Genomic DNA, 25,086 nt, shown 5'->3' with positions numbered 1-25,086 from the left:
ATAAAAACAATCCTACCAAACCATAGGCAACTATTACTACTTATCGAGCGGAAACAGCAACTGGCCATCAATCCACGCCCTCCAATGGATATCGTTGTTGCTGGTCGCGGCGATCCATCATCGACGATCGTAAAACCGTGTAAAAATCATCCACACCGTCAAATCCCCGACCGACATCTTAGAACCCGATACAACTAAATTTGAACAAAAAAAAAACAAGCAAACCTAGAACTGCCCTTCCCCATCGCACTCGGTTTACTCCCTTTTGAAGAAAAAAAAACCATGATACAAACCGCCGCTTATACCGGTCGAAGCAACAAAGTAAAAGATAAGTTCTGAACCAATCTAAAACGAAAAAAAAAATAGAAGAACAATCCTAAACTTTTTAACTACTAATCTACACTAGAAAGAGTAAAAAGGAAAACTACGACTGAGGGCAGCGTTTCTAGCCCCGAAAAACTAACCGAATACACCGAATAGGAATTTATATTGAATCGATGCATCTTCATTCCACATGTGAGTTTTGGAAGAAAAAAAAAGTAGATGAAAAGTGTAGGTGACGAAGAAAAGGAAACTGTGTAAGTTTTACACACTTTACACATTTTACACCTGATCTGAATCGAAAGTCGTTCTTTCAAAGCAGAAATTTTTTCATACATTTTTATATTTTTTGATTGAGAACCACAAAAAATCACGTGCTTCATCGATAGTGTTCTGCTCATTCGAAAAATAGTTATTGCATAAACACAGGCGGTTAACGCTCTTGGTTCAGTTTGAAATCTTTTATCATCTATGATAGTAAGAATTCAGTCGTTTACGTCCAGATCTTTACTGTCAAACCTTCTTTTAACTTCGAGATCCACACTACTGAACTCATTACCACAATGAAGAAAACAATCATCAATCATCTTAGAGCAACTGTTTCTAGTGGAAGAAAGGTCTGATAAAAATTAATTAAACGGGTCCCGCAAATAAGTCACGAAAATATGTGGCACACAACTGATGACGTTCGCAGTAAGCGAGGTGGAAAAAAATCTGATAATTGTACACAGAAAATTCTGCAATCGACTTTTTGATTTTAAACTGCGGAAGTCATCGAATCGATAGCATTTGGTTTCTTTTCTTTCGATTTTCAACACCAAAAAAGTGTTCAAAACTGGGTGGCGAACCACCTAGCTTTCGTCGCAGAAATCATGAGAACCAAAAAAAATATATATATAAAAAACTGGAAATAGGAAGAAAAACACATTTTCATAACTTCATTCCATCATCTCCGGTTTTGAAAGCTGAGCTGGAACGCGGCCAAATTTGGAGCAGTGCAAATGAAGGAATTCCTACCAAAGTATCAAAAAGCGGTGGCCCAAGAGCATATGTAGGTGGAGCGAAAATTTTGCTGATGAGTGAAAACTAAAAGCGGGTGACGAAACGGTTGGTTGCCCAGATTGCACAGTGGGCTTGGTTTTATGAAAAAGGGTCTTAGTAATTTTAGAAAAAAAAAGTAGGTATCAATTCCAATCCGGACTCACACATTTTTTTTTGACAGAAAATCATGAAGAAAAGTTGATGTTAAAAGCGACAAACTTCGAGTGATTTTTTCAACGTTTCTTTACCATTCATTTGCAAAATTGTTTGCATTGCATAGATACAGGCGTTTTACAATTTACGTAGGTTTTTTTTAAAGTTTTGTTTATTGTTGAATAGCTGATTATGGAGCATTTTTATACAATTTTTAATTTCATATTCGAACACAAGTAAAACGAGGCTCAAAAATTCCACCCAATGTGCAATCTCGGACATGTCACAAGAAAGTAGGGAAAAAAAACAGGTATAATTGAAACCAGTAGCAGCGATAATAGCTGGAAAACAGAAAATATGATCCAAAAAACAGCGACGAATGAAGGGGAAAAAAAATTCCCTGACGAAACCAACCCGGTAAACTCCAGCGGGATGTAAATGAGGTGGAAATGAATCAAGGAAACGCCGGAATGCAAATTACAGGAATAATTAATTTTGACTATTTTTTTTGCCTTTCACCCTGTTACCGTTTCACCGATTTCGGTGGTTGATTCCGGGTGTGTAGATTTCGGAAAATGGGTTTGAACTATTCCCACGATTCACGCAATCGGTGAAAATTGGTGGTTGGGGAATGCGTTTTTTTTCGTTCCAATTTGAAGAACTTGAAAGTATACGTACCATTTTCGAGGAAACTTTTCCTTAGTTGGAATGTCTCGTGATGGACCCATTTTATGGTCCTCGGAGGAAAAGTGCGGAACCGAAAACCACATTAAAGGACCTACCGACTGACCTGATAGCCAAGTCAAGTCTGGAATGGACGAGGTGGTGCGGTTTCGGTGATCGTAAATCTGGTCGCCATTTCTTTGTCGCAATTCAGAGATTTAAATTTTTCGGAACTCCAACGTCCGTCTGTGGGGCCATTTTCGGGGAAAACTAATAGGTGGTGGGACTGACTGAGAGTAGGAGGTATAATTATTTTCATGTTGATTCGATCTCCATACAGTTTCAGTAGATTCTGGAAACGGGAGAAGTCAAAGTATTAGTCAAGAATTATTCCATCTGGAAAGGGTGAAGTTGTGTGGTGGAAATGGGTATGAGCTGAGTACCTACCCGATAAGGGAATGCGGAAATCGTTTCGGAACCATTTGCTGATATTTGGAGAAGTTGAAGCTCAGCATGTTTTCACGCGCCAGTCGTAAATTAGTTGTAGCAAACTTTTGTTGGTTTATCGGAACTGGGTCGGTATGTAAATGGAAGTACTCATGCTAAACTTTTGATTCTATTTAAATGTTTGAGAAGTGCGCCTGAATTGAAATTGGAATTAAAAATTCATTTTCAAATGTTCATTATAAATAAGCTTAACATTTGTTAAAGTTTTGTAAATAAGAAGAGTTAAAGGGTGATAGTTAAGCTTGTCAGATTCCCGGTTCTATCCGAATTTACAAAATTTGAAAAAAGTCCGGTCCGGCCCGGTTGCCCGGATTTCATTTACAAAAAAACAGGATTCTGCCCGGATCTAATCACTTTATTTGCCAAATCAAATAAAAAAATATATTGTATTGTAATTTTTTTTTAATTTATGCGTCCAAAACGAAATTAGCCGTTTTTAAAAATGAATATCATAAAAGGGTTTTTGGAAGCCTTACTTTGCAAATACTTTATTTTTTAGTTCTGGTGAATATTTTCCAAAATTTTATGTTTCTTAATTTTTGTTTATTTATTCCTGGGTTTAGCCATATTTGCCCGGATATGGCCCGGATATTTGTTCGACAGTTTTAAAACCTAACGCACAGATTTTGCCAAGTGTCAGGAGGAAATAATCCGGATTTGTCCGGCTCGGATTTGTGCTTAAAACATTTTGGCAACCTTAGCATAAAAACTATCGGTAATGTTATACTGATTAAATTTTAAAATCATTGTCTAATAAACCTTTAAAAAAAAAAACAAATTAAATACGGCTGAATTTAAATTCAAATAAACCTACGTCCAATTTTCGTTTTAGTGTTGATCGATCCTGAATCCATCTTTGTTAGATCGGTTTTCTTAACTCAGATTTTAGAATTTTAGAATCGATTTTTTCCATGAAAAAAAAACTCTGTAAGATTCGTGTAGAATCCCAAACAGCCCATTTATAGGATTCATTTCGGGATTAATCTTTTTTTTTCTCAAGGGATTTCAAGCAGGATTATTTCTTATCTGACATTATCGAACTCTAGGAACTTGAGAGCTCAGTTATTCTAGCGATTGCTATCGCTGATATTTTGTGCTTGTCTATCATAATATTATAAATCGCTAGAGGCATATTTAGATTGCCACTGTTACGGACGGAAAATCTGGCAACGCTTTCTCAGCCGTCAACGATTTAGCACCGGGGCAACCAGATCAAAACACGATCGAGAACTAGAGTGGGAGGGAAAAACAGTAGAAATTTCTCTTCATCTCGTGCAGCGGAAAGATCAACACGTTGGTTGCTCAAGTGAAATTTCGACCTCAACAGTTTTATTAATATTATATTATTCTACATTATAGTTAAAAGTGATTACCAACTACCACTCTATCAATCGATACGGAATAACCGTATATAGTAAAACGTATATTGGTGAGAATTGTAAAATCGTAAAACCTATCTACAGTAGCTAATTCTTGAAATAATTCTAGTTTAAAGCAAACAATTTGTTATTCTACAATTTGTTATCCTACAATTTGATAACCTAAACAGCACTATAATTTAAACTACAACTCAAACCGAAAATTGTAAGTACACACAACAAGTTAAAATCATTCAAACAGTAAAAAATAAATATCTATTACAGTTAAAGCCTGTTCACACCAAACCTAACCTCGTTTTGAGTCGTGACTTGCTGAAAGAAATCGGTCCCACCAACAATCGTTCCCAACTTCCAAAGAGAAGCCGGAACAACTCCCAACTCTCAAAGAGCCGGAATTAACACTTTAAAATTTTCGCGATACGATGGCAGAAGGAAACCAGAGTGGATCAGCAGCTGTGACCACCTTCAGCAAGGAGGATTTCAACTGCCAGGCATGTGCTCTTCCGGATGATGCCGGCCCCATGGTGTCCTGCGATTCCTGTCGGCTGTGGTGGCATCAGACGTGTGCGCAGGTGACTCCAGGTGTAGAGTCCCGCCCCTGGCTCTGTACTGGATGCAGGCCCCCACCGTCACTTACCATTTCCACTGTTGCTTCATCGAAAGCTCGTCGCTTGGATCTAAAGCTAAAGCAGCTGGAGGAAAAGCTAACATTAGAAAAAAAGGCGTTGGACGCGGAAAGAAAGGTGTTGGATGTGGAAAAAAAGGCGTTAGACGCGGAAAAGCGCTACCTGGAAGAAAAGCAGAAAATACAACTGGAGCAAGTGGAGCTCGACTCCCAAGGAGGCAGTGTACGCAGTCACGTCAGTCGTTCGGCTGTGAAACAGAAGATAACAGACTGGGTTAAAAATCTTCCGGAAGCTTCGGGAGAGGTGGGAAAATCTAAACTGGAAGAACAACCCACAACATATTTTCCAGGAAAGGAGCTCCTCTTTCCCCCGGATTTCTCCACTCCACAACGCATCGTATTTAAAGCCACAAAATCAGCAAAACCAGCGAGGTCGCTGCCACCGCCGTGCCACCGATCGGACGAGTATGCTGCGCCAATTTCTGCAGGGAGAACCGGTGCCTATCCAAAAGGCGACGCTCTTAAACAACCGCCGAAACAATTTTCTGTGGAACAACAAGTGTCGAGGCAATCGATGGTACCACCCCCCGGGTTGTACCTTCCCAAGTCGCTGCCAGCCCCCCATGCAGTAGTCCCCGAACCGCTGCCAGCCCCTCTCGCAGCCGTTCCCTCAACAGCTCATGGTAGGAATACTGTGCTTCAAGGTAACCAAAAGCAGCAACGCCCAGGTAAGCCCGAACCATCTGAAATTCTAAATGAAAATGAGCCCCTAGATTCCTTAATGGATCAATTGGGACTTAGTCCCTCAGAAACCGCCCAAATAATGAATAGTCTGTCCATCTATACACCAACCCCTTCTCAAATGGCAGCCCGCCAAGCTATGTCCCGAGATTTGCCCTTCTTTTCTGGCGATCCAGCTGATTGGCCAGCATTTATTACGTTCTTCACAAGCTCTACAATTGCTTGTGGATATAGCCCTACTGAAAACATACTTCGACTCCAACGTTGCTTGAAGGGCGCTGCTCTAAATTGTGTTCGTAGTCGCCTACACCTCCCACAAGCAGTCCCTTACATTATTAGGACCCTCAAATCAACTTTCGGGCGCCCTGAGCTGCTTATTAACACGCTTCTTGAACAGGTGCGCACCGCTCCCTCTCCAAAGGTTGACAAATTGGATACGTTGATTGAATTCAGCATGGCAGTACAAAGTTTGTGTGATCACTTGGAGGCAGCTGGTCAAACCTCTCATCTTAATAACCCCACACTTCTCAGTCACCTTGTCAAAAAACTTCCAACCTGCTATCAACTTCAATGGGCTGAGTTCATCGAAAATCGTTCTGATGAAAATTTAGGGGATTTCAATGAATTTATTTCTCGTCTAGCCCGTTACGCAAGTCGGGTGACTCTGTATAGTGGTAATGGTGAATTCAATAGTGAAGAAAAGCGGAAACCGAAGCGAGGAAACGTTAACGCCCATACGGAATCACAAATACGAGTTCCCGAAGAATCGGGAAAGTCGTGTCTAGCCTGTGGTAGAGAACAACATCGCCTGAAAGATTGTACAGCGTTCAAGAGTTTTGACATCGACGCTCGTTGGCGCTTCGTGCAGAACCAAGGATTGTGCCGTAACTGTCTTAACTCTCACGGTCGAAGACCATGCCGCGTACCCGGTTGTTGTGGGGTCGATGGTTGCAACAATCGCCATCATCCTCTTCTTCATAATCCTCATGCGCCTTCCTCTTCAAATGCCAGCCCAGTTGTTTCCATGGAGAACCATAGTCACCGCAGTTCATCACACTCGTTGCTGTTTAAGATCGTTCCAGTTACGCTGTACGGCAACGACGCAGTAGTGAACACCTATGCCTTCCTAGACGACGGATCATCGCTCACCATGGTGGAAGAGAGCCTGTTGGAGCAGCTAAACGTCGAGGGAGTAAAACAGCCGCTTTGTCTGACGTGGACGGGAAATGTATCTCGTGTCGAGAAAAACTCAGAGGTTGTGCAGCTCAGCATTTCATCGGGTCAAGGCAGACCACTACAGCTACGTAATGCGCGCACCGTCAGACATCTTTCTTTATCTCAACAAAGCCTAGATTTCGAACGGATTGCAGCTGATTTTCCGCACCTTCGGGGGCTTCCCATCAAGAGCTATAAGAAGGCAACTCCGAAGCTACTCATCGGCATCGACAACCTGCACCTCATCGCTCCGTTGAAACTCCGTGAAGGAAGAGCCGAGCAGCCAGTTGCAGTGAAGACGAGGCTAGGGTGGTGTTTGTTTGGTGGATCGTCGGATAATCAGGTGATTTCAACGCTCAACGTTCATCAGTGCGATTGCTCTAGTGATGACTCCCTCCACTCCTTGGTCAAAGATTTTTTCGGCGCGGAGAACATTGCATCGAAACAAAGTATCGAGTTGATTCCTAGAGAAGAGCAGCGAGCTTTGAAGATTCTCGAGGCTACAACAAAGCGCATCGGAAACAGGTACGAGACGGGGCTGCTTTGGAGATTCGACCACTTCGAGATGCCAGAAAGCTACCCCATGGCAGAAAGGCGGTCGGCCTGTCTAGCCCGTAGAATGCAGCGAGATCCAGAGCTTCGGAAGAATCTTGTGAAGCAGATCGACGATTACGTAATGAAGGGCTATGCGCATCGTGCCACAGAGCAGGAATTAGCGGCTGGAGATCCTCGACGCGTGTGGTACTTGCCACTGGGAGCCGTAACAAACCCGAGGAAGCCTGGCAAGGTCAGGCTGATTTGGGATGCAGCGGCCAAAGTATGCGGTGTGTCGCTGAACTCCATGCTCCTGAAGGGTCCAGATCAGCTAACTTCCCTACCCTCAGTTCTGTTCCGATTCCGCCAGTTTCAGGTAGCTATTTCTGCCGACATCAAGGAAATGTACCATCAAGTAGCCATTCGCCCAGAAGATCGCCATGCTCAACGTTTCTTGTGGCGTGTGGACCCCGAAAAACCAGCTGAAACCTTCGTTATGGACGTTGCAACTTTCGGATCAACATGCTCACCTGCCTCTGCACAATACGTGAAGAACAAAAACGCTGCGGACTTCGCTGATCAATTTCCGAGAGCAGTGGATGGAATTACGCAAGGGACATATGTGGACGATTACTACGACAGTTTTGAGCAAGTTGAGGAAGCAGAACAGGTAGCACTTCAAGTCCAAACTATCCACTCACGAGCAGGGTTTCAACTCCACGAATGGCGCTCCAATCGTCCAAAGATTTTGGAGAAACTGGGACAAACGGCTTCGATCGAAACTAAAACACTCAGCCTTGAGATCGATAGGGTCGAACGCGTTTTGGGATTGCTATGGCGACCACGGGAAGATGTCTTGGGATTCCACACAGAGCTACCAGCGGAACTTAAGGCAGCAATGTCGTCTTCCTCCGCTCCAACAAAACGACAAGTTCTGAGGTGTCTGATGAGCCTTTTTGACCCCCTCGGCCTGCTATCCATTTACACGGTTCAAGGGAAAATCATTCTTCAAGAAATTTGGCGATCGGGCATTCAGTGGGACGAACAGATAGAAGACAATATCCTTCATCGTTGGCAACAATGGACGGCTCTTTTCCAGAACATACAAGACCTCCAGATCCCTCGTTGTTATTTCACCGAAGCAAGTGCAGCCTTGTACCGTCAACTTGAACTGCATATCTTTGTCGACGCTGGCGAAGAGGCTTACGCAGCAGCGGCGTTTTTCAGAACACTCAATTCGGAAGGCACGGCATCTGTAATTCTGGTAGCAGCGAAAACGAAGGTCGCCCCCTTGAAACCAACATCGATCCCCAGGATGGAGCTTCAAGCAGCTGTGTTAGGTGTCAATCTCGCTAACTTTGTTGCTGAAAATCACCAAATAAGTATTCCGAAACGAACGTTCTGGTCGGACTCAAAAACCGTATTAGCCTGGCTGAATTCAGATGGCCGCCGCTACCAGAAGTATGTGGCCCTGCGTATTGGACACATACTTAGTGAAACCAATCCAGCAGAGTGGCGATGGGTGCCCAGTAACCAGAATCCGGCCGATTTAGCCACCAAATGGGGTAAAGGCCCCCAGCTTGAACTCAGCAGCACCTGGTTTCAAGGACCACAATTCTTGCAGCAGCCGGAACAAGCCTGGCCGTCACAGCCCATACCCAGTGTCCCTATCGAAACAGAGCTCAGATCCGTTCACGTTCATCAAGCAGTGCTTATGTACCCAGCGCAAATCAACTTATCCCGCTTTTCCAAATGGAAACGAGCTCTTCGGGCAATGGCCTATGTCTTTAGGTACAAAGACAACCTGAAAAGAACAGTACAGAAAAAAGAAACAAATCTTGGAATTTTGTCTCAGGAAGAACTAGAAACTGCTCATAACTGGTTGATAGTGATGACACAGTGGCAGTGTTATCCAAAAGAAATGGCCGTTCTGACTTACACCGATGAACATCGAGAAAAGTTACCGACAGTGGATCGTTCCAGCTCTATTTACAAACTTTCTCCAATCATAGACGAAAAGGGAATGTTGCGAATCGACAGTCGTCTTCAAGCCGCAATGGATATACCTTGGTCAATGAAATTCCCCATCATTCTACCGGAAAGACACCGTCTGACGGAACTCATCGTTGCCAGCTTTCACGAACAGCATTTCCACGCCAACCCCGAGACGGTGGTTAACGAACTACGCCAGGTGTACCACATTCCCAAGCTTAGAGTCGTCGTCAAAAGGATCGTGCGCCAATGCCAGTGGTGTAAAGTTAAGAAAACCCTTCCTCGCGTCCCTCGAATGGCTGCTCTCCCCCTTCCACGGCTGGCAACATCAGTGCGTCCGTTCACCTTCGTTGGTTTGGACTTATTCGGACCGCTTACAGTCAAGGTCGGTCGAAGCCAGGTCAAGAGATGGGTGGCACTCTTCACTTGTCTGACGGTACGAGCGGTCCATGTAGAAGTTGTCCACAGTTTGTCGACGCAGTCTTGCATCATGAGCATCCGCCGGTTCATCGGGCGCAGAGGGCCTCCTGCTGAAATTTACTCCGACAATGGCACCAACTTCTACGGAGCTTCGCGTGTTTTACAAGAGCAGATGAGAGCGGTTCACGAAGATCTAGCCACGACGTTCACCACTACCACTACTAAATGGAACTTTATCCCACCAAGCACCCCCCACATGGGCGGCTCGTGGGAGAGAATGGTGCGATCCATAAAAACTGCAATGGAAGCGGCAAACGGGGAACGTAATTTAGACGACGAAGCGCTGCTAACCCTGACCATCGACGCCGAGTATATGGTAAACTCCAGGCCTCTAACGTACATGCCTTTAGAGTCAGATGAAAGCGAATCTCTTACTCCAAACCACTTCATCCACTGCAGTTCAAAGGGCATTAAACCGCCTACCGCGAAACCCACCAACGTCGTGGACGCGCTACGCACATCACTAGGACAAGTAAACCGTCAGCTCGACATTTTCTGGCACCGATGGGTTCAAGAATATTTGCCGACACTAACTCGCCGTACCAAATGGTTTGAAGATGTGGCGCCGATAGCCGAAGGGAACCTGGTCGTTATCGTCGATGAGTCGAAGAGAAACAATTGGGTCCGGGGCCGGGTTGTCAAGTTATTTCCGGGGACAGATGGTAGAGTAAGGAGGGCGTTGGTACAGACTTCAAAAGGGGGGCTCATAAAACGGGCGGTATCAAAGCTAGCTATACTGGATGTGGCGACGGATTGTAAAGCTGATCTTGGTTACTCGGGCGACCAGCTTTACGGGGAGGAGGATGTTACGGACGGAAAATCTGGCAACGCTTTCTCAGCCGTCAACGATTTAGCACCGGGGCAACCAGATCAAAACACGATCGAGAACTAGAGTGGGAGGGAAAAACAGTAGAAATTTCTCTTCATCTCGTGCAGCGGAAAGATCAACACGTTGGTTGCTCAAGTGAAATTTCGACCTCAACAGTTTTATTAATATTATATTATTCTACATTATAGTTAAAAGTGATTACCAACTACCACTCTATCAATCGATACGGAATAACCGTATATAGTAAAACGTATATTGGTGAGAATTGTAAAATCGTAAAACCTATCTACAGTAGCTAATTCTTGAAATAATTCTAGTTTAAAGCAAACAATTTGTTATTCTACAATTTGTTATCCTACAATTTGATAACCTAAACAGCACTATAATTTAAACTACAACTCAAACCGAAAATTGTAAGTACACACAACAAGTTAAAATCATTCAAACAGTAAAAAATAAATATCTATTACAGTTAAAGCCTGTTCACACCAAACCTAACCTCGTTTTGAGTCGTGACTTGCTGAAAGAAATCGGTCCCACCAACAATCGTTCCCAACTTCCAAAGAGAAGCCGGAACAACTCCCAACTCTCAAAGAGCCGGAATTAACAGCCACTATTGTTTTTTCCCGCTTCGATGTTTCAATCTTTTTAATTCTTTTTCTCGCTGATCCTTAATATTTATACTAAATTTTCATTACCGATTTATGGTTAAACAGTGCCATCTTTTGAGCTCGAGTTGATGTTAAATTTGATAGGCCTGTGCAGGGTTTTTGTCTGTTGATTTCAATATATTTAGCACCTAAGCATTTGGAAATATTTTAAAATCCGTAGGTAGAAGTTAATCTTCTTTAAAACTTCGCGTCTTTTCGTATGAAAAGTTATGCAAAATGGATAAGATCGATCGATCAAAGATCACAGAAAAAAGGAATTTATTCTTGTTCTGGAACATATTTCTCTGAAGTGCCGATTTTTCTAGCAACTCTTCATTTGTAATATGAGAAATTCATATACGTCGATTGTTATAAATTTCCACATTTCGCCAATTTTTGTTTTCATGAGTAATACAAAGGACATACCTGATTTTTCACTGTTAGTCCAATAAAAGGTTCGTTTTAGAAGAATCTCATCCTGCAAATAAAAACACAATTTTTCGAGCGTTGAAAGTGAAAACGTATTTTAAAATTACCTGACGACAGATTGAATCCTCACAGTTCTCAACAATTATTTATCTTATTTATCAATCGTTTTTCAAACTTTCACTTATTTACTGTAAAGCGTTGAATTACCAATCATACCAAAGCATAAACAAAACAAGGGTTTTTATAACACGGTAAAAGAGAAATACCTTACTTTGGATGAAATATTAAAGATTTGCATTGAAATGGAAAAGCGCCAATAAGGATTTCGTGAAAAATGGATCGAGTCAATGAAAATCGCAGAGTAAAAAATTAGATAAACAAGATAATGGTCCTAACCGAAAAATAGTACACAGTAAACGAAAATTACCGAGTTCGGTAATTTTTTCACCGAAATCCTTACATGTGTAAATCGTTAAACTGTTCGGTAATTTTCTCGGTGAAAAATAAACGAACATCGGTAAATCGATTCTTCATTACAGACGACAATCGACAAGTTTCGATTTCAAAAAGCGTTTTCATTCATTCATTTTTTTTTAAACAGTTCACTCAATTTGAAACTTAAATTTGATTGCTGTTTTTCCTAACATCAGGGTATTAAACTTAGAATGTTGTTCTGAAGCCGTTAATTTTCAAAGCTATGATTTCAATTTCCTAAAGGTTTGAACCCAATCACCTAAAGTTTTGAAAACAGCTGAAAGGGTTTGTGTTTTAAGAGTTAAAACTTTTAAATTTTTAAATTTTAAATTTTAAATTTTAAATTTTAAATTTTAAATTTTAAATTTTAAATTTTAAATTTTAAATTTTAAATTTTAACTTTTAAATTTAAAAATTCAATATTGAATGTGTTTTTTCAACAATTAAACTGTAGAAACTTATCCCAAAATCTTTCCTGAAGCGCTTCATGGTAATTATTTCTGCGAATGGAATTCCTCATTTATTCCTAAAATTGCTCTTTTTTTTTGCAAATTATTAAACCGAAATGAGATAAACACTCTTCTTAGGAACTCTTGAATTGACAAAAGCAAAGCTTTGAGATTTAAACTCTGATAAATGATTGCTAATTTTTTGTTTTATTGAGCTTAAATTGAGTTTTTGGGCAGACCATTTCGGATGATAAAAAAAAGAATTATCTTGTCGACGATCAAAATACAAAGAGGCATTTTATTTTATTAATGCTAAACATTGCAGTTTCTGGCGCCCTGATTCTTCATATTGTTCTTCATATTATTCAACAAATTTTGACAAAATGGCAACACTTTATAAACTATGGCAAAATATAGAGAGATTTTGATAAACTTTCTGAATTATTTCAATTTATAGTGACCAATAAGTACGAGATTGACCATTGTGCTTTTTGTGTTATCTTTGAAATAAATTCAGAATCTTTGGAAATTTTTAGCATCTTGAGTAAACAGATCTTCGTTCCTAATTCAGAGCTCACAATATTTGGAACTGCGTTTTTAATTTTTACATTAAATACTACAACCACATGCTTAAAAACGAATTTAAAGGGTATGATAAACAAAAAAATGGAAATTTTAACTTCTACAGTTATATCTCTACGTTTCAATCAAAAGTAAAAGTCCCCATTTCCAATGCGGCATCCAAAACCAAGAATCATAAGTTTCCGATTCCAAAATCCATATTTCGAAAGTAGTGCTTCACAAATATATATTTTGGATTTGAATTTGTGGTATTTAATTTTCATCTAAACTAATTAATGATGAATTCAAATGTTTTGCTTGTAATTACTTACTCCAAACAGGAACCGAAGTCTGAATTTTATTGTAAAAAGGTAACTTTTGAATTTTGGTGTCAGAATTGAAAAGTAAAATTTTAATCTCTGAAATTCGGTTTCCGGTATTGAGTACTGTCAAATAAAAATTGTGAAAAACATTTTGAAAACAGTTAATTTACTTAGGTGTTTATCTTTGATTCCCATTTCTCAGACTTCAGAATGCAGATTTAGAAAATTGTATCCTAATATCAAAAGCCAATTTTGATCATGCTTGGCGACTTTCGCAAATACAGATTTTTTTGTCTCAAATTTTCATCTGATTAACCACAGGGACATTTTTCCGACGAATTTGCACACAGCATAGAGTTTATAATTTAGAGATGAATAACTTGAAGAAGTTAAAATCCAACCAAATAAAAAAATGAGTTGGATTGAATTTTTCAATATTTTTATGAGCCACCCAGAATGTTTATCTTCAAGAGCTCCTCAAGTTTTACGTTTTTTTGTTAACTTTTACGATTTTATAGGGGAAAACTATTTAACCCTTCGTTTCATAAAGTAATAAATTTGCAATAATTAATGTATGGAAAAAAAGAAACATCGTATTTAATTTTATTTTATTTTTTCATTTCATTAATTTCCAACTGTAAAAAATGATTTTGAGGAAAAATAAAAAATCATGAAATGAAGGGTTAAATGGAATGCAGTCTTAGTTTTGCTGGTTTTCAAATAAATATCCTCATTCAGCTCACAATATTTAGTTTTGTTTTGAATTAAGAATTAATCGTGTCTTTTTCTAAAACAATGCCTATTAAAAGAATTAAAATTATAGTCCAATTTTGGAACATCATAAATAGCGCGAGGAAAAAATCAAGTTAATAAATTCTAATTTAATTTTCAACTTCCGTTTTTTAATCTTGAGAAATAAAAATTTTCGGATCAAGTATTCGAAAAAATATGTACAACAACTAACGACTGAAATTCGCAATTCGCATTCACAATTACTAAATATTATATTGCGAATTTATGATTTCCTACACTTCACCAGCAATCCAGTGAAGAATAAATCACAATGCTGAATTCCAAGCCGAGGGTTTTGAATTATTCTTGATTCTGCTTTTAAAACCTGGACATATTGAACACACACAAAACGCACAAATTTGTAACAATTTTATGGAATGATCTTCATTTTTTACATATGCTGCATAAGATCGCTGCAAGCTTTCTATAAAAGTTGTTTTTTTTTTATTTCAACACCTCTCATTTTTTTTTATTTTTTTGCTGCCGAAAATAGCAATTACAATTTTGAAGGCAATTCAATCAGTCCTGAATAAGCGCAACAAGTTTTAACCCTCTAAAAGATAATTTAATTTTTTTTATGATTACAAACAAGTTTTGTTCCACGAAAAACTTTATAGAAGAAAAATATTTTTCACAGTTTTATTAAAATTGCATAGCTACAGGGGCTAAGGTATATTTATCGGTTGTAGTTTTTACACATTTCAACCGATTTTTCCCAAATTTTGAAATATATTAACCCTCCTGATCCATAGCAATGTTTTAGGTAGATTTTGTTACAATTGGCCTACAAATAACTGAGATATTTCAACTCATATGAAAAGTAAATATTGTGCATATATTTCGAGTTGTTCTCTTTCTTTTCCAACCCCGCCTTAAGACGAGGTGTATTTTTCATCTCTCCTTCCTAACTTGGGATATTTTTTTTGTCAACATATAAATCTAGAATGGGGGTAACTCTTTAACCTAGCTGCCAATCGATTTTTTTAAGATAAAAAAAAACTCATGGAACAAGAATTTCTGAAGCTACCAATTTGATCATTTTTCGATACAGTTTCCTCATGTTTTTACGCTTCTCTTAGCTGAAAATTTTGACATCTGCTTGTCAAACAGTTTTCAATAACAAAGATTGAACAGATTCATATGTTTTTAATCATTTATCGAAATAAAAGCTTCTAAACAAACTATTTTAGCAACCCCGCCTAGAGAAAGGTTGATTTTACTTGGAAATTTGAATGGCAATACATAATCTTTCATTCAGCTACCAGCAGAGATATACTGAAAGTTAAACACAATGAAATTTCGGATTTTAAATATTCCTTGGTCAATTTCAAAATATTTTTTTCTTTTTAATTTTGGTTATTTTTCTTATTCTAATTTTAAAGCTGTTCAATCGTAGGATGTTCATAAAAAATCACAAAAAACTGCTTTGCAAGGCCAAAGATTTTTCTGGTTTATATAACCTTGGAAAAAACATTTAATTCAATTATTGATAGCTCCAGGAAGCAAAACCTGCCTTTTTAAAGAAATTTTCAATGGATTCAGATTTTAACTTTTTCCATAGAAAAAACTTAGCTTCTCCTCATGTTAGCAAAAAATGAAGCTTAAGAATAGGCAAAACCAATAAAAAAAGACAAATTTCATTCAAGCTCATTCGAATTTACTGGATGAATTCATATGAAAAGATTTCTTTTTCCATACAAAATTGAAACGCGTTGCGCTATCTTAGAAATCAACCACACCATTTCAAATTTTACACTTATGCTTCGCGACCAAAAATGCTTTGAAAAATCATATGGGACCTAAAATCAATTTTTGCAGCGGTCTAATGCTGCATCTGTTGATTGATGTAAGCATAAACACTAATTACCTTCTGATCTTCATAGCCTACCCTTAGGCGAACGATTTGACTGAAATTAAAAGCAAGTATTTAGCAACTATTTTGGAAAGATTTTTTTCCCCATTCAAATTTTTTGTTTGCATAATATTTCATTTGCTACATTTATCCGTCTTTTTGGAATTTTATTCTATTTAGAGCTTAAGGTAGGGTAGATAGGGTAGATACTCTAGATTTCGACAGGAGCTAGTTTTCGACAAATTCCTAATAAAAGGCTTATCTTTCTATTTGGTGGCTCAAGCTATCTATGTTCATATTTTTCTATTTTTGCTCTCCCACTTAAGTATATGTTGAATAGAAAAAATCTTCTAAATAAGTAATTGAATAGTAGTAAATCAATAATTTAAAAGTAATATTCCAAACCTGTGAAATTCAATGCCATCGACCAAATAAGAATGATTTTGAATCACGAAAAAACTCACCTTTTATTCGATAAAAAGCAACATAAATAGTATCAATGGATAGATAAGGTTCTGAAATCCATATTTTCGGTAATTTTTTTTTAACTTTTTGCTGGCATTTAAAGAAATTTCAACTGTTTTCTGAGCTGTCGAAAACTAGCGCTGAAAATTCACCTAATTATCTATTTTTCGACACCCATAATTTGGGCATGTTTATACTGTTTCCATGGTGTAAAAAACGCCGTGAAGTAGACAAGCAATTCCAAAACGCAAATATTCATATTCCTGAGCTAACAAAGGAGGTGGAAATATGCTTCTCGAAAACTAAAACTTTTTGTGTCGAAAACTAAAATTGAATGTCGAAAATTAGATCATCGAGAGGTTTTAGTAAAAGGATAATACAAACGTTGTTTCAAAACTTTCGATCAATAAAACGGGTAGAGAATGAAGAAAAAAGTTTGATTCAGATTACCAATCATATTTGAAATGGAAAACTTAAGTTAAATAATTTATTTTCATGGTTTTTCTGACAAAACAAGCAAAAACTGTCGAAATCTAGGTATTTTCCCTACTGTAGATTTCGGCAGGATCTAGTTTTCGACAGAGTTTTAATTGAAGGCTTATCGTTGTATTGGATTGCTCAAGCATTAGATGTTCTTTTTTTCTATCTATTTTTTAGGTTCTTTAACAGTAGTAAAGCATTAATTAAGTAACATTCTAAATTACCTATTAAATTCAAGGCCAGCGACCAAGTAAGAATGATTTAGAACCATGAAAAAACTAACTTTTTATTCGAATAAAAGCAACATAAATAGAATCAATGGATGAATACGGTCCTGAATTAAGTGTTTTCGTTAATTTAGTTTATATTTTTGCTTACATGTTATGGAATTTCAACTGTTTTTATAAGCTGTCGAAAACTAGCGCTGAAAATTCACCTAATAATGTATTTTTCGACACTCATCTTCCTGTGTATGTTTAATAAACACATTGTTTATACCGTTTCCATGGTGCTAAAAAACGCCGTGAAGTAGACAAGCAATTCCAAACAATCATATTCCATTGCAAACAAAGAAGGTGGAAATGTTCTTGTCGAAAACTAAAACTTTTGGTGTCGTAAACGAAAATTGAATGTCGAAAACTCGACCTTGAGGTTTTTGTATGTAAAAAGTTAATAAAAACTTTGTTTTGAGACTTTTGGTCTTATGGTAGAGAAGAAGGAAAAATCTCTGATTCAAAGAAACAATCATATTCGAGATGAAAAACTTTAGTCAATTAATATATTAATATGGATTTTCTGACAAAACAAACAAAAACTGTCGAAAACTAGGTACATATTTAACCTAAAATTTTTCTTAACAATGCACTAAACATTATTTATAGGCATCAGATATTTTGTTCTAGATTTCAAAAGCCTACCCGTCGGTTCTTCATACTTGAAAAAAAAAAACAGATGCTGTTGCGAATTGCAAAATTTATTTTACGGTCGTATTACTGATTTCAGCTTTTCTGTAGTTTATTAACTTTACGAAAAAAGCTTCACAGTTATAAAAACTTTTCTTATGAGCTTGATTGTTTAAAATTTAATTTGAATGAAAACGAATTTTGCTATCTTGCTATTTTAAATTTCGGCTCAATTTTCACAGGTTTTTTTTATATTCTGACAACTTGAATGAAAACATCGAAACTTATGTACAACATTAAGCCTGTTTTTTTTATAAAGCTCGAATATTAAAATGATAATCGTTTCGTTAGGAAATTTTTGAGGATTCAATTTCCTGTTTCGCTTCAGATGGCAAATCGAGTCTACGAATGGAAAATAAACAACGAAATATAAAAAATGGCGTTTGTTGAAAATTGTTTGGAATTTTAACATTTCGATAAATTTATCTTGTTGATAAAATATTTCAAATTTTCAATATGAAATTTCTCAATAGGATTTGAAAACAGCTTCTTATTAGGAAAATTGGTAGACATTTTCTATTAAAATTTAAAATAAAACATATTCGAGTTGCGATGAAGTTAAATTAAGAATAAAAGGCAAATTAAACCTTTATATTGAAATTCTGAAATATGGATGGGCTCTTTATGAGTTTCGGCTAACGTGTGTAGGAAATCGATTGACTTGTTTATTACAAACGAGTCACCCAATTCATATCCAAAAAAAAATCAAAATTTAATTGCTAAAATATTCTGATAAGTATTATAATTGATGAATCTCTGAGTTGCGACTTAATTTGGATTTTGTTAAAAGATCAATTAACACTTTTAAAGTAAAATACAGAAATTATTTTCGACTGCATTTTTTTTTACCTCCGAAACGTTAAACACTTTGCATTCCCTACGATCCACCAAAATTTTCGCAATCGTACAATTGTTTTTCTACTGAATTTCAAACTCTTCCTTTGAAGAAAAATTATTCTAAAAGAGCTTAATTGTTTTCGAAAAACTATTGTTGTAGTTGTAGCTGTTGTTAAATAGAATCTTTTACTCAGTACATTATTTTGAAAAGAAAAAAAACGAAAGTGAGTCGAATCTGTGTAAGTCAAACAATAACGAATCAATCGAATTTAAAACTATCGATCATGATTGCTAAACGTGAAATGATAACGAACAAACAAAAAACAAAATGGAACCCAAAATGCTTCGAGAGGGAGAGAAGCGATGTAAGTGTGTGTGTGTGCGCGCGCGATTAATCGTTGTTGTTAATCTCTCACCAAATGTAAGAGCATGTCGATTTTTACTAGGTAGGTACACAGTCAAATCTCGTTTTCCACTTACAACATAGATAAACATAATTCTTAGCCGATAAGTATGATGGTATTGTTAACTATACTAACGAAGGTGTACTAATACATGAATGGGTGATGGGTTTTATTGGGTATGTAGTTTAAGAAAATATATTTTGTTATATAAATCGATCGAATTATTAGAAGTGGCAAAATGCAAAGGATATGTTACTTGGTTAATGTTGTTTTTTGATGCTTAACATAGATGGAAGAAGGAGAGAAGAGGATAGAAGTTTAAGCCTGAATCAAATTCATTCCAGATTAGGAAATAAAAATATTTCAAAATCGATATAAGCTTGTTGGTAGTAAAATTTCGGCATCTAACGAGTAAGAACTAAAATAATAGGAACTTGCGTTCAACCAAAAACGGATAATAAAATCACCTGTGTAAATATCGATGTTCCCGATGAAAGATAGTATAAAAACGACCGAACGACCATTGTAAATAACCACAACTGGTGGAAACCATATCAAAAATCATCCCATGCACACAAACACCTACAAAAAAAAAACACATACACAGCCCCATTCCACGGAAAACACACAATCGATGAAACAAACAATGAACAATCGCGGACGCCATTGTGATTCTGGTGCGGGAGCCATTATTTGAACGCATCATCCCCTCCCACTTTTTGTTGCCTGTTGAGCCTATTGTTGTAATATCATGTAAATATTGACCCGATGCATGTTTCCAGTTTAACAGTCGTCGTCGTCGACCCACCTTTTGTTCCGGAATCCTTTTTCAATTTATAAATTGCGACACCTTTAAATTCATTTCCCTCGTGAATGAATCGCTCAGCCTGAAGCCGAGGGAAGCTCCAATTTTCCGAAAGCATAAAACACGGACCTTTTAAAATGTTGTAAATGCATCAGAGTGACGTAGGAATAAAAAAGCGCAGATCCATCCAAAGAGATGAAACATTAAAACAATAAAAAAAACAGACCAGAACATCATCAGGTGCAATCGATTTTTGATTTCGTTTTACTACTGTTCTGGTTTTCGAGCGAACACGGTCCGAATTAAGTGCTATTTTCAATTTAAAATCATTTTTTGTGAGATGGCAAACTTCGCAAAGGGATATAAATTACGCGATTCGGACCCCCGAATGTATGCAAATGACACATTCTCCATCTCTTGGGCTTGTCTTTTTCTGGTTTATGTTTTTTTTTCACGATATTTGTTTTCATTTTGACGTTTCTGGAATGCTTTTATCGCAAATTGATATCTTGGCAAAAACAGAAATTATTTGCAGTTTGAAAAAAAAAACAATTCAAGCTTCAAGCTGTTGTTCAACATAAAACTGAAAAAAATATCAATAAAATGAGTAATGAAACTGATTTCTGTGTTCTAAGTTATAACCAAAGGTGCCAGGTGGTTTTGTCAAAAATCAGGACACCACGATGAAAAAAATCAGGATTTTTCAGGACACCACTAAATTGATGAAAACAACATGTTGCTCTGCATGAATTGCATAACCAAAGGCGAAATTCATATGCTGAAGTCACCTCAAATTATGCAACTGAAGCGAGATAAATGTTGGCTGGCCTGCTGTAAATATCGAAAAACTCTATTTAAATAATATTTGAATCAAAGATCATCATCGGTTAGACTGATTAAACTATTTTATTAAAGATTTGTTTGATGTTCTCATCATTTAACAATAATTTTACTAAAAAGTTAGATATTATTTGAAAATCAGAACAAATCAGGACATTTTAAGGGCAATGTTTCAAAAGTCAGGACAATTCAAGCGATTTTGAAAAAAACAGGACGGCTTCTCAAAAATCAGGACAAATCCTGATAAATCAGGACAACTGACAACCCTGGTCATAAGTTCCAAGTTTCCAGTTTCGACTTTTTATTTTCTCAGTTCTCACTTTTGAATTCTAAGCAGAGGTGCCAGGTGTTCTGATTTTTCAGGATTTGTCCTGATTTTCGAGATTTAAAAAAATGGTCTGTAAAAAGTTTTATTTGTCCTGATTTTCAAAAAAAAATTATTTGGATTATAACTGAATTTATAGTAAAATGATAAATATTACAAACAAATCAATCATAAAATAGTTTAACCGATGTTATTTTGTTCAGATGATATTTAAGTGGGGTTTTTAGTTGTAAACTGCAGGCCAACTAAGGATCTGCTCGCTTCAGTTGCATAGTTTTAGGCGTCTTCAGTACTTGTATTTCATACATAAAGTATGCAACTTTAGCAGAGCTGCAGGTTTTTTCTACCAATCTAGTTGTGTCCTCAAAAGTCCTGTTTTTTTTTCATCGTGGTGTGCTGATTTTTGCCAAAACCACCTGGCACCCCTGATTCTAAGCTCTGAGTTCTCAGCTCTGAGCAGAGGTGTCAGGTGTCCTGATTTTTCAGGATTTGTCCTGATTTTCGAGAGGCCGTCCTGATTTTTCGAAAACGCTTGGGTTGTCCTGATTTTCGAAAAATGACCTCTAAAACATCCTGATTTGTTCCGATTTTTTAAAAATATCTGAACTATAAGTAAATTTTGTGTGAAATGGTGACCAAATCAAACAAATCTTTAACAAAATAGTTTAACTAATTTACCGATGATAATCTTTGGTTCAAATGATATCTAAATAGTGTTTTTCGATATTGACTTCAGGTCAGCCAAGGTTCTTCTCGTTTTAGTTGAATAATTTGAGGCGTCTTCAGCACCTGTATTTCGCCTTTAGTTATGTAATCTTAGCAGAGCTGCATGTTATTTTCGTCAATTTATTGGTGTCCTGAAAAATCCTGATTTTTTTCATGGCGGTGTCCTGATTTTTGTCAAAACCATCTGGCATCCCTGGCTCTGAGTTTCATATTCTACGATCGTATGCCTGTGTAGACTGAGTCGATTTGGGGTCAATTTTGAATTTCTCAAACCATGGGGTCGAAAATTCTTCGTTTGGGTTCAAAACTCATCCATGATTTTTTGCAGAATTTTTAAGTAACGTTTACATGAGTGAATTTGAACTTTTAGGTTTGTATGGGAAAATTTAATATTTTGTATTGAAAAATCAACATTATTATTGTTTGTTCTGTGAAGCCGAGTCTGATTATGGTTTTGTGCCAATTTATAAAATCTCCAAAGAAAATTTTCTGTTGAGCAACTTTGTCGAAGACCTTAACTTTGTACTTTATTAGGCAAAAATGTTTTAAACTGTTTATGTATGTCTTTTGGCATTGTGCTAGACACAAACAGTGATGTCAATTGAATTTATTGTTTATCAATACCAAAAGACCTTCCCCTAATTACTTTTTTGCCTAATAAGTTTCGGTCTTCGACAAAGTTGCTCACCAGAAAATTTCCTTTGGAGAATTCATAAATTGGCACAAAAACCATAAGCAGGCTCGGCTTCACAGATGAAACAAAAATGATGTTGATTTTTCAGTACAAGTTATTCAATTTTCCCATACAAACTTAAAAGTTCAAATTAACGACACAGAACTGATGACAAAACCTCGGAAACTAATCCCATGTTCAGAATTCAGCTATAGTTTTTCAAAATTTTCTCAAATTTCAAATAAGATTGAATTCATTTCAGAGATTTTGGATGCTTATAATCAAAATCGAAATTGTATTTGTGATTCCATATTTCGGATTATGTATCCAGTTCAAGATTCTTGATTTTCGGTTTAATCATCATAAAAAAATCAATTTTCGAGACTTACACGCACTTTTTTACATTTAGTTAATATTATTCCAAACATAAAAAAGCTAAGAGATCATATACAAAATTCAACCATAACAAACCTTCAAAACGGCGATGAAGATTCATTTTAAGACGGATTAGAAATACATAATTGGAATAAAAAATAAGCAATGAAACCCAAAACATCCTAATTATAATCATGGGTTCATGATTGAAGGCTTTGAAACTTATTTCAAATCTTGGCTCATATTTCTAAATTCAAGAACCGTTTTTAAGTAGGTACAATTAAGAAAACGTATTAAAATTCCGAAATAGATTGAAAATTTAAATTTAAAATTCAGGTTAAAAATTCAGATTCAGATTCAGCTCATAAATGAGTTCCACAATCAAAATGAATCTTTTTATGAAGATGACAATTTCGGGAAGGAATTGAAATTGCAAGAGATCGATAAAGAGATAAAAAAAACTGGGACAGGTAAGGCCCAAACTTTGTTGGAAAATATGCTGATATTTTCCGAGTTCATTCACATTTTTTTTTTGGTAAATCAAACAAAAAAAAATAAATTGTATTATTATAATTTTCAATTTTGTCATCAAAAAATGACAGTTTTCAAGCTAGATTCAGATTCAGATTCAGATTTCAGACTCAGATTTCAAGCTAGATTCAGATTCAGATTCAGATTTCAGATTCAAATTTCAGATTCAGTTTTCAGATTCAGATTTCAGATTCAGATTTTAGATTCAGATTTCAGATTCAGATTTCAGATTCAGATTTCAGATTCAGATTTCAGATTCAGATTTCAGATTCAGATTTCAGATTCAGATTTCAGATTCAGATTTCAGATTCAGATTTCAGATTCAGATTTCAGATTCAGATTTCAGATTCAGATTTCAGATTCAGATTTCAGATTCAGATTTCAGATTCAGATTTCAGATTCAGATTTCAGATTCAGATTTCCGATTCAGATTTCAGATTCAGATTTCAGATTCAGATTTCAGATTCAGATTTCAGATTCAGATTTCAGATTCAGATTTCAGATTCAGATTTCAGATTCAGATTTCAGATTCAGATTTCAGATTCAGATTTCAGATTCAGATTTCAGATTTAGATTTCAGATTCAGATTTCAGATTAAGATTTCCAATTCAGATTTCAGATTCAGATTTCAGATTCAGATTTCAGATTCAGATTTCAGATTCAGATTTCAGATTCAGATTTCAGATTCAGATTTCAGATTCAGATTTCAGATTCAGATTTCAGATTCAGATTTCAGATTCAGATTTCAGATTCAGATTTCAGATTCAGATTTCAGATTCAGATTTCAGATTCAGATTTCAGATTCAGATTTCAGATTCAGATTTCAGATTCAGATTTCAGATTCAGATTTCAGATTCAGATTTCAGATTCAGATTTCAGATTCAGATTTCAGATTCAGATTTCAGATTCAGATTTCAGATTCAGATTTCAGATTCAGATTTCAGATTCAGATTTCAGATTCAGATTTCAGATTCAGATTTCAGATTCAGATTTCAGATTCAGATTTCAGATTCAGATTTCAGATTCAGATTCAGATTTCAGATTCAGATTTCCGATTTCAGATTTCAGATTGCAGATTTCAGATTCAGATTTCAGATTCCGATTTCAGATTCAGATTTCAGATTCAGATTTCAGATTCAGAATTCAGATTCAGATTTCAGATTTCAGATTCAGATTTCAGATTCAGATTTCAGATTCAGATTTCAGATTCAGATTTCAGATTCAGATTTCAGATTCAGATTTCAGATTCAGATTTCAGATTCAGATTTCAGATTCAGATTTCAGATTTCAGATTCAGATTTCAGATTCAGATTTCAGATTCAGATTTCAGATTCAGATTTCAGATTCAGATTTCAGATTCAGATTTCAGATTCAGATTTCAGATTCAGATTTCAGATTCAGATTTCAGATTCAGATTTCAGATTCAGATTTCAGATTCAGATTTCAGATTCAGATTTCAGATTCAGATTTCAGATTCAGATTTCAGATTCAGATTTCAGATTCAGATTTCAGATTCAGATTTAGATTCAGATTTCAGATTCAGATTTCAGATTCAGATTTCAGATTCAGATTTCAGATTCAGATTTCAGATTCAGATTTCAAATTCAGATTTCAGATTCAGATTTCAGATTCAGATTTCAGATTCAGATTTCA

At 36.4% G+C, this 25,086-nt stretch overlaps 1 protein-coding gene across 10 annotated transcripts in view; it reads left to right on the top strand.

Moving 5' to 3' along the window:
* Nucleotides 1-25,086, top strand: part of LOC129751889 (fasciclin-2) — a 489,480-nt gene that overhangs the window by 384,867 nt on the left and 79,527 nt on the right. The window contains exon 10 of one of the 10 annotated variants that reach the window (XM_055747657.1): nucleotides 27-256. The exons of the other annotated variants lie outside the window; for them this stretch is intronic. Coding sequence (XP_055603632.1) covers nucleotides 27-133 — 107 coding nt within the window. The 3' untranslated portion in view covers nucleotides 134-256. Of the gene's footprint in view, nucleotides 1-26; nucleotides 257-25,086 lie in introns of those variants that run through there. 10 annotated transcript variants of the gene reach the window in all.

The sequence above is a fragment of the Uranotaenia lowii genome, chromosome 3 (genome assembly GCF_029784155.1).
Source record: "Uranotaenia lowii strain MFRU-FL chromosome 3, ASM2978415v1, whole genome shotgun sequence".
Taxonomy (NCBI): domain Eukaryota; kingdom Metazoa; phylum Arthropoda; class Insecta; order Diptera; family Culicidae; genus Uranotaenia; species Uranotaenia lowii.
Note: the sequence above shows the minus strand (reverse complement) of the source record. Positions and strands in the feature narration are given on the sequence as shown.